Consider the following 14,747-nt stretch of genomic DNA (forward strand, 5'->3'; position numbering starts at 1 on the left):
TTTTCCAGCACCATTTGTTAAGCAAACATTCTATTCTCCATTTAATGGATTTTGGGCCTTTGTCAAAGATCAGCTGACTATAGGTCGATGGATCTATATTTGGGTTCTCAATTCTGTTCCATTGGTCTATGTATCTGTCATTGAACCAATATCAGGCAGTTTTGACTACTGTGGCTGTATAGTAGGTTTTGAGATCTGGCAATCTGAGACCTCCTACTTTGTTTTTCTTCTTCAGTGAGCTCCAGCATTCTTGAAGAGTGCTGTGATTGCTATTATGTAAACCAGATTTGACAGTGGGAGCTGCTGACTAAGTTGACTAAGACACTTAACTACTATGGGACTGGTTGGATCCTGTGGAAGTAGGGGCCAAGTGGCAGCAGTTCATTGACAAATGCAAGGTGGCTGTGGTTACCATAATGGACAGCAGAGTTCAAACAGTAATCAGAATACTCTGACTCATGTGGAATTATGGCATTGGCTACTTAGTCATGGTGTTCCTAGTAGTGAAATACATGGCAAGCCTACTAAATATTTACTTGATGTGTATAGACAGAAGAATTCTAGGTCACGTGAACAGCAACTTAGATTGAATCAGCAGAATACAGAGTCATGGCCTCTCAATCAATTCAGATACTTGAGTCAGTTTACAGACCCACAACCCCTTGAATGAAGGGGAGGCTGGGTCTCTTTGAGGAAGGACCCCACTACATTGCCAAAAATCTATAATTTCAATCTTTCTCCCAGCCTTCCCCAAAGGGATCTGAGCCCTTTTACGAGAGTGACTGTTAACTGGGGAAAAGGAAATACTCAGACTTTTGGGGGATTACTGGACACTGGCTCTGAACTGACACTAATTCCAGGAGACCCAAAGTGTCATTGTGGCCCACTGGTCAGAGTGGGGGCATATGGAGGTCAAGTTATTAATGGAGTCTCAGCTAAGGTGCATCTCACAATGGGTCCAGTGGGGACCTGACCCCATCCTGCAGTGATTTCCCTAGTTCCAGAATGCATAATTGGAATAGATATACTAAGCAATAGGCAGAATTTCCACATTGGGTCCCTGACACGTGGAGTAAGGGCTATTATGGTAGGAAAAGCCAAGTGGAAGCCATTAGAACTGCCTCTACCTAGAAAACTAGTAAACCAAAAGGAATACCGCATCCCTGGAGGGGTTACAGAGATTAGTGCCACCATCAGGGACTTAAAGGATGCAGGGGTGGTGATTCCCATCACATCCCCATTTCATTCACCTATTTGGCCTGTGCACAAAACAGATGGATCTTGAAGAATGACAGTAGATTATCGTAAACTTAATCAGGTGGTGACTCCAATTGCAGCTGCTGTTCCTGATGTAGTTTTATTGCTTGAGAAAATTAATACATCTCCCGGTACATAGTATGCAGCTATTGATCTGCCCAATGCCTTTTTCTCGATACCAATTTCAAATGACCATTAGAAGCAGTTTGCCTTCAGCTGGGAAGGCCAACAGTATACTTTTACAGTGCTTCCATAGGGGTATATCAACTCCCCAGCACTGTCATAATTTAGTCCGTAGGGACCTTGATCACATTTCCCTTCCACAAGACATCACACTGGTCCATTATATTGATGACATTATGCTGATTGGACCTAGTAAGGAAGAAGTATCAATGACTCTAGACTTATCAGTGAGATATCTGCATGCTAGAGGTTGGGATATTAACCCAACAGAAATTCAGGCATCCTCCATCTCAGTGAAATTTCTATGGGTCCAATGGTGTGGGGCATGTCGAGATATTCCTACTAAAGTGAAGGATAAGTTATTTTATTTGGCTTCCCCCACAACTAAAAAGGAAGGATACATCTGGTGGGCTTCTTTGGATTTTAGAGGGAAGATATCCCTCATTTGGATGTGTTACTGCAGCCTATTTATCAAGTGACTCAGAAAGCTGCTAGTTTTAATAGGGCCCAGAACAACAGAAGGCTCTGCAACAGGTTCAGGCTGCTTTGCAGGCAGCTCTGCCACTTGGGCCATATGATCCGGCTGATCCAATGGTGCTTGAAGTGTCTGGAGCAGATAGAGATTCTGTTTGGAGCCTTTCACAGGTCCCTATTGATGAATCACAATGCAGACCCTTGGGATTTTGGAGCAAAGCCTGCCACCCTCTGCAGATAACGACTCCTTTTGAGAAACAGCTTTTAGCTTGTTATTGGGTTTTATAGAGACTGAATGCCTAACCATGGGCCACCAAGTCACCATGAGACCTGAGCTGCCCATCATGAACTGGGTGTTGTCTGACCCACAGAGTCATAAAGTTGGATGTGCTCAGCAGCACTCCATCATTAAATGGAAGTGTTATATCAGAGATTGGGCTCTAGCAAGACCTGAAGGCCCAAGTAAGTTGCATGAGGAAGTGGCCCAAATGCCTATGGTCTCCACTCCAGTCACATTACCTTCTCTCTCTCAATCTGCACCTATGGCCTCATAGGGAGTTCCTTATGATCAGTTGACTGAGGAGGAGAAAACTCATGCCTGGTTTACAGATGGTTCTGTGCGATATGCAGACACCACTTGAAAGTGGACAGCAGCAGCACTGCAGCCCCTCTCTGGGACTTCCTTGAAGGCCAGTGGTGAAGAGAAATCCTCCCAATGGGCAGAACTTCAAGCTGTGCATATGGCTGTTCACTTTGCATTGAATAAGAAATGGCCAGATGTGTGATTATATACAGATTCATAGGCTGTGGCTAATGGCTTGGCTGGATGGTCTGGGACTTGGAAAGAGCATGATTGGAAGATTCGTGACAAGGATGTATGAGGAATAGGTATGTGGATAGATCTCTCTGAATGGACCAAAGGAATAAAGATATTTGTGTCTCATGTGAATGCCCACCAAAAGGTGACCTTGGCAGAGGAGGATTTTAACAATCAGGTGGATAGGATGACACATTCAGTGGAAACCAGCCATCCTTTTTCCTCAGCTACTCCTGTCATTGCTCAATGGGCCCATGAACAAAGTGGCCATGGTGGCAGGGATGGAGGTTATGGCATGGGCTCAGCAACATGGACTCCCACTTACCAACATGGATTCCCACTTACCACTACTGCTGAGTGCCCAATCTGCCAGCAGCAGAGACCAACACTGAGTCCATATGGAACCATTCGTTGGGGTGATCAACCAGCAACATGGTGGCAGGTTGATTATATTGGACCACTTCCATCATGGAAAGGAGAACGTTTTGTTCTTACTGGAATAGATACTTATTCTGGATATGGATTTGCCTTCCCTGCACACAATGCTTCTTCCAAAACTACCATTTGTGGACTTACAGAATGCCTTACCCACCATCATGGTATCCCATACAGCATTGCTTCAGATCAAGAGACTCACTTCACAGCAAATGAAGTGCAGAAATGGGCCAATGCTCATGGAATTCACTGGTCTTACCATTTTCCCCATCATCCTGAAGCAGCTGGCTTGAGAGAATGATGGAATGGGCTACTGAAAACACAATTATGGTGCCAGCTAGGTGGAAATACCTTGAAGGGTTGGGGCAATGTTCTCCAGGAGGCTATATATGCTCCAAACCAGCATCCAATATATGGCTGTATTTCTCCAATAGCCAGGATTCATGGGTCCATGAAACAATGGGTGGAAACAGGAGTGGTACCTCTCACTATTACCCCTAGTGACCCACTCAAAAAGTTTTTGCTTCCTGTCCCTGCTACCCTATGCTCTGAGAGTCTGGAGATCTTAGTTCCAAAGGGAGCAACACTCCCACCTGGAGACACAATACTGATTGCATTGAACTGGAAATTAAGAATGCCACCCAGCCATTTTGGCTTCCTCATGTCTCTGGATCAACAGACAAAGAAGGGCATTACTGTACTATCTAGTGTGATAGATCCTGATTACCAAGGGGAAATTAGATTGACATTACATAATGGAGGTAAAGAAGAATATGTCTGGAATATAGGAGATTCTTTAGGACGTCTCTTAGCACTACCTGCCCTGTGATTAAAGTCAATGGAAAATTACAGCAACCCAATTCTCATATGACTGCTAATGGCCCAGACCCTTCAGGAATGAAGGTTTGGGTCCCCCCACCAGACAATGAACCATGACCAGCTGAGGTAAGGGAAATACAGAATGGGTGGTGGAAGAAGGTAGTTCTGAATATCAGCTATGACCACGTGATCAGTTGCAGAAACGGGGACTGTGATTGTTAGATTTCTTCATTGTTTATGTGCATCAAATATTTTTGTTTCCTTCTGCTATGAACTTTGAAATGTAAATAAGGTTAATGAATTTTGGTTGTACATGTGTTAGTGTATCATGTTAGGTGCAAATATGACTTTATAATTGTCCTTATTCAGAGATTATATATGGTTAAGAAGATGTGTACAACTGCCAAGTTGACAAGAGGTGGACTGTGATAGTTGGAGCTGTGTTTCACCTTGGCTGGACCAGCAATTCTGTGTGGTTTAAGCAGTTGTGATATGGTTTTTCCCATGATGGGATAAGATGTATATGTTTTGAGTGGCCAATTCATTAAAAGTGAGTTTCACTAGGGATGTGGCCTGCTTCCACCGTATTTATGGACTATCTGGAAAAGAGACACTTTTCTGTGGATCAGGAGTCTGTTGTGCTGCCTACAGCTGTCCATGAGTGAATAATTCACCGTTCGGCCTGGAGATCTTGAATTTGTCATTCGTTAGAGTCAACAGCCAGTATACTGCCTGCCAGTCTTGAGATCCTCAGCCCCTGCAGCTATGTGAGTCGAGAAAAGTCTCCAGCTTGACATTTGAGCCAAGAACTTTGGACTTGCCAGCTTGTATAAGTGTGTGAGCCATTTTCCTAAGATAAATTTCTCTTTTTCTCTACACATAAGCTTTACTGATTTGGTTCTCTAGAGAACCCAGTCTAACACAAGAAGATAGAGAAAGGTGAATGGGAGGTACAGAAAATAAAGATGAGCCCTTTTGCACATACAGTACTGTGCTGTCAGTGAAGGCAAACATTGATATATGGCTGGATAGATGGGTGAACAGGCTGAACTATTAGGTATGTCTCTATAGTGGGCAGGGTGCCCATGACCATGTATAGGGTTGGCAGACGATGTTTCTACAAATGTATTTGTATTTTCTGTAAGAAATCCCAGGTATATAGTAGAGCTGACAAGGGACAAAGTTGTAGTCACTTCTTGGCCACAGCCAGCTACCAAGAGTGATCAAATAGTTGGACTTGTGGGCTCAGGACCATAGTTGCAGGGGACATCAAGCTCAACTGGCATAACATACTACACAAAAATATTGTTCCACGTCCTATTTTAGTGAGTAGTGACTGAGATCTTAAAAGCTTGCAAGCAGCCATCTACATGCAATGATGGGTCTCTCATTGTCCACAGCAAAGAAGAAGGAAGCAAACCAAAGATTCTTGGAAACAATTAGTCCAAGCAACTGGTACTGATCCTCAGCCTATACAACTACGAGACCAGAAGAACTAGATGGTGCCCAGCTATTATTGTCAACAACTCGGAGGGGGGTTGACGTAGGAGATTCTGGATAGAGTGGGAGAATAATACTCAAAATCATTAAAAAAAGGGGGAGGGAGAGCCAGTTTGCAGGTCTGATAGAGCCTGATGGAACCAGTGAGACTATGATCCCTAGTTGCCCTTTATTTCTGGAATTGAATCCACTCCTGTGGCTTCCAGCCAAACAAAAGACAGGCATATGAGCTTAACATTTACAGTAGGTAGATACACTCTTACGAGAGATCAATCATAGGAGGATAGAAGGGCTGAGTATGCATAGGGAGACAGCTCAGGGGGCAGGAGTCCTTGGGAGGGAAGAGGTAACTATGGGAGGAAGCGAGAGGGGAGCTGTTGCAATGTGGTAAATTGTAGTCATTGTCATGAGACAAAGTGTATGTGAAGTGCTGTATGGAAAGTGAACTTGCTCTGTAAACTTTCACCAAAATCAGAATAAAAATTTTAAAAACAAACAAACAAAAGGCACTGAGGAAGATAGGTTTAGAACAGTTGATGTTTTATACATATTCATGTGGAAAATTATGATAATTGAGAATGCTATCTGAAAACAAGTGTTCCTATGAAACATTTCATAAGCCAAAATGACATCAAGTGAAGTAATTACTGTTAACTTACATGGGAAGAATTTTTGAATGCTCCCAGATCCAACAAATAACCTACCAAACCATAACAAATAACATATAAAAAACCTAAAATAACACTAACATATAGTGTTCACAGACAGTTCAAAGCTATGGTGGCTTGATATTGAGATGCTGAGTGTAGTTCCTGGAGAAGGAGCTTGGCAACACCACTCTCACTGCTTGGATTGGACACTGCCTCTTTAACAGCTCACTGCAAAACTAACAATGAACACCAGTTTCACTTTTATCCTTTTTTCTTTTTTGGTAAAAGCAAGCATCCCCTTTTGATTTTTTTATATTTTGGTTAGGGAAAATAGGCACTAATGTAGGTCATTAGTAAAAGCTAAGTGGTGTAAAGTGAACTTTTGAAAAGTGGGGGATTCCTGTATCATTATTCTATTCTTAAAACAGTATTAATGTAGCAAAGTAATGCAAGGAAAAAAAGAAACAAACCAAGAAGTCAGGAAAAAAATCATAAACAGGATATTTATATGTTGCCTCAATTTTTAAATGTCTTTCTAAAAAACTTTATCTCCTTACACATTGTCTATATAATTTGAGTGGGCAATATGATTTAGTGGTGGAATCTATGGGGGTGGTGGTAGAAAAGTAGGTAGGATAGTTAATAGAATAAGATAAAGTAATATATTTAGAAAAGAGTGCACAGGATGAAATACTGGGGAGAGACTGTCAAAACAGTGAGAAGACACTGACAGACAGTAGAATGTTTTATATTCTGTCAACTTGAGGAGTGAGGAGAGCTACAAACACAGGGAGTCTAATTACAAAGTGATAAGGTCTCAGCAAAAGTTGAACTGGGTAAGCAGCCCTCTTTATGATAATGCCACCACAAGGCAAAAAGGATCAAGAGAAAACTGTATGTAAGTGAAGTAAATGTAAATAGGAATTAGACGCTGAGCATCATGCAACTGCTTTTTTTTTTTTTTTTTAAATCACGTGTTCTAGTTAGCACCACTTAACCAGAAGGCTGGCGGTTCAAACCCACCAGCCACTCCTTGGAAGGAAGGTTGAGCAATCTACTCCCGTTGTGATACTGCCTGAGAAACTCAAGGAAGGGTTGCTATGAGTCAGGTCTGACTCGAAGGCACATAACAACAACAGAGGCAAAAATCTTTGGAGGAGTCCAAGTAAGTTTCCAGTTCTAGTCGCCACCAAGTTGACTCTGACTCATGATGACCCCATGTGTGTCAGAGAGAACTATGCTCCATAGGGTTTTCAATGGTGGGTTTTTTGGAAGTAGATCACCAGGTCTTTCTTACATGGAACTTCTGGTTAGCAGCTGAGCATGTTAACCATTTGTATCACCCAGTGACTCTCTGGGTAGATTCGTGCCAGAAAAAACGTTAGGTCATGAGGGAACACATTTGAATTTTGTATAAAACCAAAACAGTCAAACTCATTGCTGTTCAATCTGTTTTGATTCATAATGACCCTATAGTACAAAGCAGGTCTGCCCATAGGGTTTTCTAGGCTGTAATCTTTACAAAAACAGACTGCCACATCTTTCTCCCATAGAGTGGCTTGTTGTTGTTGTTGTTATGTGCCATCGAGTCTACCCTGACTCATAGCGACCCCTCCTTGGGTTTCTGAGGCAGTATCACTACGGAAGTAGGATTGCCCAACCTTCCTTCCGAGGAGTGGCTGGTGGGTTTGAACCGCCAGCTGTCTGGTTAGCAGGCAAGTGTCTTAGCCACTATGCTACCATAGAGTGGCTAGTGGATTCAAATTACTGACCTTTCAATGAGTTGCTGAGTACTTAACCACTTTGCCACTAGGGCTCTTTGCATTACATATAAAAGCGAGGTCTGGTGGCACAGTGCCTAAGGCATTTGACTGCTAACCAGAAGGCTGGAGGTTCAAACCCACCAGCCACTCCTCCAAAGGAAGACTGGGAAATCTACTTCTGTAGAGATATTACTTCAGAGAGTGGAATGCTGGAGAGCTTCTACAAAGCCATGGTTTTTCCTCCTGGTCTGAATCAGCACCGGTATACTCAGTGGATGCAGGAGCATCTCCAAATCACCTCTCCTCTTTTACCAGGAGTATCACCACCAGGAAGAACATTGTTGTTGTTATTGTTTTGTGCCATGGAACTTAGGACTGAATGATAGTGATTCTCACTCTCTTAGGCAGGGTGTTAAAAGACAGAACAATTGCTAAGGTTGGCCTGAGGGCAAGGATGGATGGAAACTGGGATCTACCAGGTTAAGTATTGGCAGTATGGTTGAGGCAGAAGATCCAAGGAGGCAAATAAGACTTCAGGATGCTGGATCATGGCACATAGCAAGTAGCTAAGAATAAAATTAAAATACAAGGGGCTGACAATGCAGCAAGAGATTTAGAGAACAGAAGATTAAAATCAGTATCAAGGAAGAGGAAGAATAAAAAGTTGGGAATAGAGAAGGGATTTCTGGGCTCTTTGGAAAGAATAGGGACTGAATTAACATTTATATGTTGTTGATTATGAGTTTCCTGATACTTTGCTAGGGATTTATACAATTTACTGAATACTCATAAAACCCTGGGAGATAGGTTTTTTTTTTTTTTTTTTTTTTTAAATCTACCACTTTTAAGAGAAAGGAAACTAAAATAGCCTTAGTAATCCACTGGGATGGAGCAAGTCCAGGCCAGGTTTGCCCTTTTCTCTTTGTCATGCCACTCCCCAGAACCCCTCTGCCATTTCCACTGAGCTTCTACCCACAGTGTATTGCCATGGCCTGGCTCATTAACTGGGCCCTAATTCCTTATTTGATGTCCCTGAGTGGTACAAAAAGTAAATGCACTCAGCTGCTAACTAAAAGGTCAGCGATTCAAACCCACCCAGAAGCAACTTGGAAGAAAGCCCTGTCAGTCTACTTCTGAAAAATGAATCATTGAAAACCCTATGGAGTGCAGTTCTACTGAGGCATGCGTGGGGGTCTCCATGAATCTCAGTAGACTCAGTGGCAACTGTTTTTGTGTTTGTTTATTTGTTTGGTTGCTTTTAACTCATGTTCAGTCTCTTTGTGCTCAGCAAATAGGCAATGAGTTAATTCATTAAATTAATATTTTGCCTAATACTACAGAGTTAGTGGAGAGTTAAATACAGATCTTTCTGATTTCAAAGTCCCTGGGGGTTTTTCACTGCATTTGGCTAAGTTGGAAGGGGGTAGTTTGTTGTCAGGTAACACAAGTTGAACGGTCATTAGATTTATTGATTTGAGGTGGCTAAAACTGATAAAACTAGGGTATTGCAAAGTATGTTTCGAGTCACTAAGGATGATGGCTCCAAACTTACTTTGCAATACCCTAGTCTTATCAGTTTTAACCACCTCAAATCAATGGGAGCTCTGGTAGCATAGTGCCTAAGGCACTTGACTGCTAACCAGAAGGCTAGCGGTTCAAATCCACCAGCCACTCCTCAGAAGGAAGGTTGGGCAATCTACTTCCATAGTGATACTGCCTTGGAAACTCAAGGAGGGGTCGCTATGAGTCGGGTCCAACTCGATAGCAAACAACAACAAGGATGATGGAAAAGATGGATCTGATGGTTGGGAGGTCTGTAGCCAGGCATAGAGAGAGAGAATCCTGGAATTAAGATGATGTTGTCTATGATGATAAGGGGAATGGAGATTATGAATGATGAAAGAAAATGTCATCAAATTAAAATGAGAATGATCCTGAGGTTATGGTGGAGCAACGGTCCAAGAACTAAATGGAGGTATAAGGAATCGGAGTTCTGTGAGTTGGAGAGAGGAGAGGCATTGGAAGCTTCCTTTGGATGAGGTTAAGAGAAAGCCAGGTACAAGTTACAGGGCAGGCATACAAGAAGAACTTACTGAAGTGGCTGAGAATGTAGGAAAACAGAAATGCAGAAGACAGAGGAAGAGGCTGCAGCAGAGTGCGAAGACTTCAGAAAGGGCTGAAAGTTCTAGAATAGGTGGTTGGATATGGGGGAGGGGGTATCTAGTAAGCAGGATAATGATTCTACTACCCAGGGAAAAGGAAAGAGAGGAGTTGGTAATGCTCTAGATGGGGTGGGAGGCAGTGTTCCATCACCAGGATTTAGTTACTGACTGAAACGGAAGAAATAACTGGATCCAAATTCCAGTTGTAAGGGTTAAAAGTAAAAATGAAATCAAATCTTATTTTCCTCCAAGTGAAAACAGGCAAAATTCTAAAGCTCCCTCAGTTTTTGTTAAAACCCACCAACACCTGGTAATCTGTGTTGAAATGTCCTAGGTATTTTGTCTGAAGGAAGTTGCTATGGTTTTGACTTTCAGACAATTGCTCTCTAGGTGCTGGGTTTTGACATATAAAGTCGCCAGCAATCTTCAGGACACGGTGAAGTGAGAGAGAGGCAGGGCATTATCTTAGTAGATCTGGGCCATTGGTCTCTTACCCACAGACTGTTTATATTTGCTGTGTAAACAAATTAGCATAAAGCATTGATGGAGTATAATGGGGGAAATGATGACAATCTACTGCTGTTCCATTGCTTTCTCTATAACCAAACACAATTTTTCCCCCAATTTCCATTTCTAATATGAAGGAACAAAATCTAAAATAAATACTGATTTCTCTCTTGTATGCTCTGTTCTGTATAATACTGTTGCCTGGTAACTGGTACATAACATATTATGGGTTAAAAAGAAAAAAAAAAAAAACATTCAATTGTCTTTTTTGGACAATTTCTGTGCTAGAACCTTCACCCTCAAGGTGAAATACCAAGGACAAAAAGTCATATACACTTTAAGAGGTGGTTGTCGATTTTAAGCTACAAAAGAGGAGCATTTATACTAATGCTTTTTATAGGAAAAATAAAAGACAATTTAAACCCACCATAAGCTCTAATTCATAATTGCTATTGTAATTTTGTGGCCTCACTTCAGCTTTGCAGCAACACATATGTAAAAATTAATTTCTCAATTATTTGACTTGTTACTTTTCCACACATACAGGCACTCTCAAAATAAATAAATAAATAAGAGGTAGCTCAGAGAAGAATTGGATGAGGTGATTTATGGACTTAAAAAATTATGCTGTGATGGCTGAGCCATTCAGAGGAATGGCAACAGAGAAAGGTATTTAATGTAACCAAAGAACCAAAGAGACATAATACATAAATATAATAGCAAAGCTACTGTAATTTGTGAGTTAAAAACAAGCTGTGTTAAATTGGGGTATTTTTGGGTGATCCATGTCTTCTTACATTTGAGCTTATTTCATCCATTTAATTCCTAATTGTGCTTCAGAACTTTTCCTGATGTGTGTGTTTATTGTCCATTTGACACAACAGCTACCACAGTGTTCTTTGTCCATTGGGACACTCATATCAGGATCATCATGAAAGAAACCAACACCTCATACACAAAGAACCCCAGAAATGCAGACTGGTATGAAATTTTATTTTGTCTATCACTACTCTGGTACAAAATATGCCCAAATTGCAAAATAATTTAATCATTACTCATTTTTATTCTCTTGGTCCAAACTTGAGAGTATTAGTGGACAGATAAACCTGATGGGGAGCTGGATAAACACATATTTATGACATTTTTCTCCCAACTAGGAAGGGCCCCCTTCAACTTGTTTTTCCCACTCCCTGAAAGAGAATTTTTGTTTGTTACCTCTTACCGACATTTATTTTGACAATTTTTTTCTGAGAGTCCATCCTCATCCTCTCCCATGATGTCCACTGCTGAAAATATCAATGCAACCAGAATGGCAAAACAGCACACCAGTGCAAAGATCACAATACACTTCTGCTGTGACTGGAAGAGAGAAAGAAGATAAAGAAAAGTCAGTGGGACAGCTTTCATCAAGGAAACTCAAGATTTGACAGCGCTTCAAAATTCCATGTAATACCCTTTGGGATACAATTACTTTCATTACTGCCAGAGAAGGGCTGCACTCTGGGTGAAAATGTACAAGACCTTTAAGTTTATTCTTCAACACAGTCTCCACATTCCTACTAAATACAGTAGAACCTATTAAATAACTCAAGTGCAGTACCAAGACTTCTGACCTTGGTGCTCTCTTTCCTCCTAATCAAAGCTGCCAAGAAAGATCACTATAACATCCATTATTTCAAATGAAAAGTGAAACACAGGGCACTCAATAATTGCTTTCTGTCCCTTGTTATTGCCAGCACCTTCCAAACTTGATGCCAACTGTACTCAAATTATATATCCTCTTGCTTTTCATTTCTTATCTTGCTCTAAGATTTTCATAGTGATGGCTTCTGAGGAGATGCCCCTCGTTCTCCAAGATGATCAGCTTTTCTAGAGTTTTCAGAGCCAGCATATAGATGCATCTAAGTAGGATGTTAGCATCATGAGTAAGATGTTAGCATCATAAACTTGACACAGTTCATTTCAAAACACTGGCCACAAACATAACTAACATTCATATTCTTGATATGACTTACAGTTAGTAACAAGTCTAAGGTCTGGATGGTCAAAATTACTCACATCCTCATCTTTTGGCCCACACATTATCATCTGGGATGTAGCTGTAAAACTTAGGCAAGAGATAGGGGTACTGGGACACACTGTTTTGCCTGCTTTCCCTCTATTAGATAAATCTTAGTGGGGAAAAGAGAAGAAAGAGCAATTACAAAATGTCTACTTGCAGCTCTCAAGGGTTATTTATAGAAGCAAGAGGGTGACCTTTGGCCAGGCTTACAGGCTTATACTTTAGTGATAGGAGACTCCATACATATATATGAAAGCAAATATATACATTTGGTTCTGAGGTGGTATAAATGGTTAATGCTCTTGACTAAGCAAAAGATTGGAGTTTTTAGTTTTCCAAGAGGCATCTCAGAGGAAAAGCCTAGTGATCTGCTTCTGGGAGGAAAAAAAAAAATCAGCCATTGAAAACCCTGTGGAGCATAGTTCTACCCTGACAAATATGAGGTTGCCATGAGTTGAACTGATTTAACAGCAACTGGTTTATGTATTTATATTTATATTCACACTCACACACAAACACACACACAAATGCTTCCAAATAATTAAGGTCTTTGTTGAAACCAGTTGGCTCTCCTTTCTGCTACCATTTTCCTTCCCTTTATCTCTATAGTCACATGATCTCCACAAAACCCAGGGACTTCCTAGAGCTCAAAATCCAGGTCATCTAGGGGTGGCCTCACACTACCGAGGAAGGTGTAGTTGAGCCAGAGGAACCAATGGTGTTTCTGTGACCAACTGGGTGCTTCTTTTTTGTGCTTTCTAATCCTGCTAACCAGAAGGCTGGTGGTTCAAACCCACCAGACACTCCTCGGAAGGAAGATGGGCAATCTACTTCCGTAGTGATACTGCCTCGGAAACCCAAGGAGGGGTCTCTGTGAGTCTGGTCCGACTCAACAGCACATAACAACAACAACAACAATCCTTTCAGGACTCATTGCCATTAGAACTTTGTTCTAAGTCCATTCCTGCTTGTCCTAAGGTCTTTTACTCCCAAAATGGGTAAAGGCACAGGAAGATGAAACTATTTGTGTTCTGTGAGAAATTAGTTTACCCTAGACCTTGGTTAGCTTGAGCACATGGATTATGATTTATTCTTTCTGTCCACAAGCATTGACACGGATTGGATTGACACGGTGGCTGCGATGATGGGCTCAAGTATAGCAGCGATTGTGGGGCTGGCGCGGGATCAGGCAGTGTTTTGTTCTGCTGTGCATGGGGTCGCTATGAGTCGGAAACGACTCGATGGCACTTAACAACAACAACAACATCCACAAGCAATGAACACAATGCTTAACAAATAGAAGGTATTCAATAAATAATTATTGCTAAAATAGATTTTTAAAATGAATGAATGGAATGAAAATGAAATGGTATATTTCTAGAGGCAGAGTGTTTATGAGGAGTCACACACATATTTCTCTTAAGACTTAGTTGTGACCTTGCTAGTAATTGGCCTGTTGCCACAGTTTGGGGCTTATAAATCTGTAATTCCTTCTTTTGAACTCTCTGCTGGAGCTAGAAGCATTTCCATGGGCCATGTTCAGCAACTATTTAAACTGTAGAAAGTACTCATTTTACTCCTTTATTTTTCATTCATCCGCCATTCCTCATTAATTTATTTTTAGGAAGCAGAACAGTGACATAGTTGAGGGCTCAGACTCTGGAGCCAAACTGCTTGAATTCTGCCACTTTCTAATTGTATGTCTTCTGGAAAGTTTTAAGCCTTTGTGCCTCAATTTTGTTACCTGTAAGATGGGGATAATAATAATAATTACTTCAAAAGTTTGTTATAGAATTAAATTAAACAAGACATTATATGTAATATACTTAAGACAGATAGCACTAAATGAGTGCTTGTTGTTACTATATTTGTATTTGCAACAAATTCCCAGGTGATGCCACTACTATTGGTCCAGGAGCTAAACTTTGAGGATGAGTGCCCAAAATATCACCTATACTAATCTCTGCTTAATGCAGGTTTATCCTTCACAACTGACTTGCCATTAATAGTTATATTCTAAATAGTAAAAGCATCATGCTAAATACATCTGAATAATTTAAATGTAAATCTTGTTATTTATTTTCCTTCTATAGGCTTAAAAATAATTATTTTTTTTTT

The 14,747-nt window shown here is 41.0% G+C and overlaps 1 protein-coding gene across 1 annotated transcript in view; it reads right to left on the bottom strand.

The window, feature by feature from the left end:
* The window catches only part of PLD5 (phospholipase D family member 5), an 864,342-nt gene that overhangs the window by 592,037 nt on the left and 257,558 nt on the right, over window positions 1-14,747 (bottom strand). The window contains exon 2 of the mRNA XM_007954513.1: window positions 11,790-11,926. Coding sequence (XP_007952704.1) covers window positions 11,790-11,926 — 137 coding nt within the window. The remainder of the gene's footprint in view (window positions 1-11,789; window positions 11,927-14,747) is intronic.

This window comes from Orycteropus afer, unplaced genomic scaffold (assembly GCF_000298275.1).
Source record: "Orycteropus afer afer isolate SDZICR_OR568_19922 unplaced genomic scaffold, OryAfe1.0 scaffold00463, whole genome shotgun sequence".
NCBI lineage: Eukaryota > Metazoa > Chordata > Mammalia > Tubulidentata > Orycteropodidae > Orycteropus > Orycteropus afer.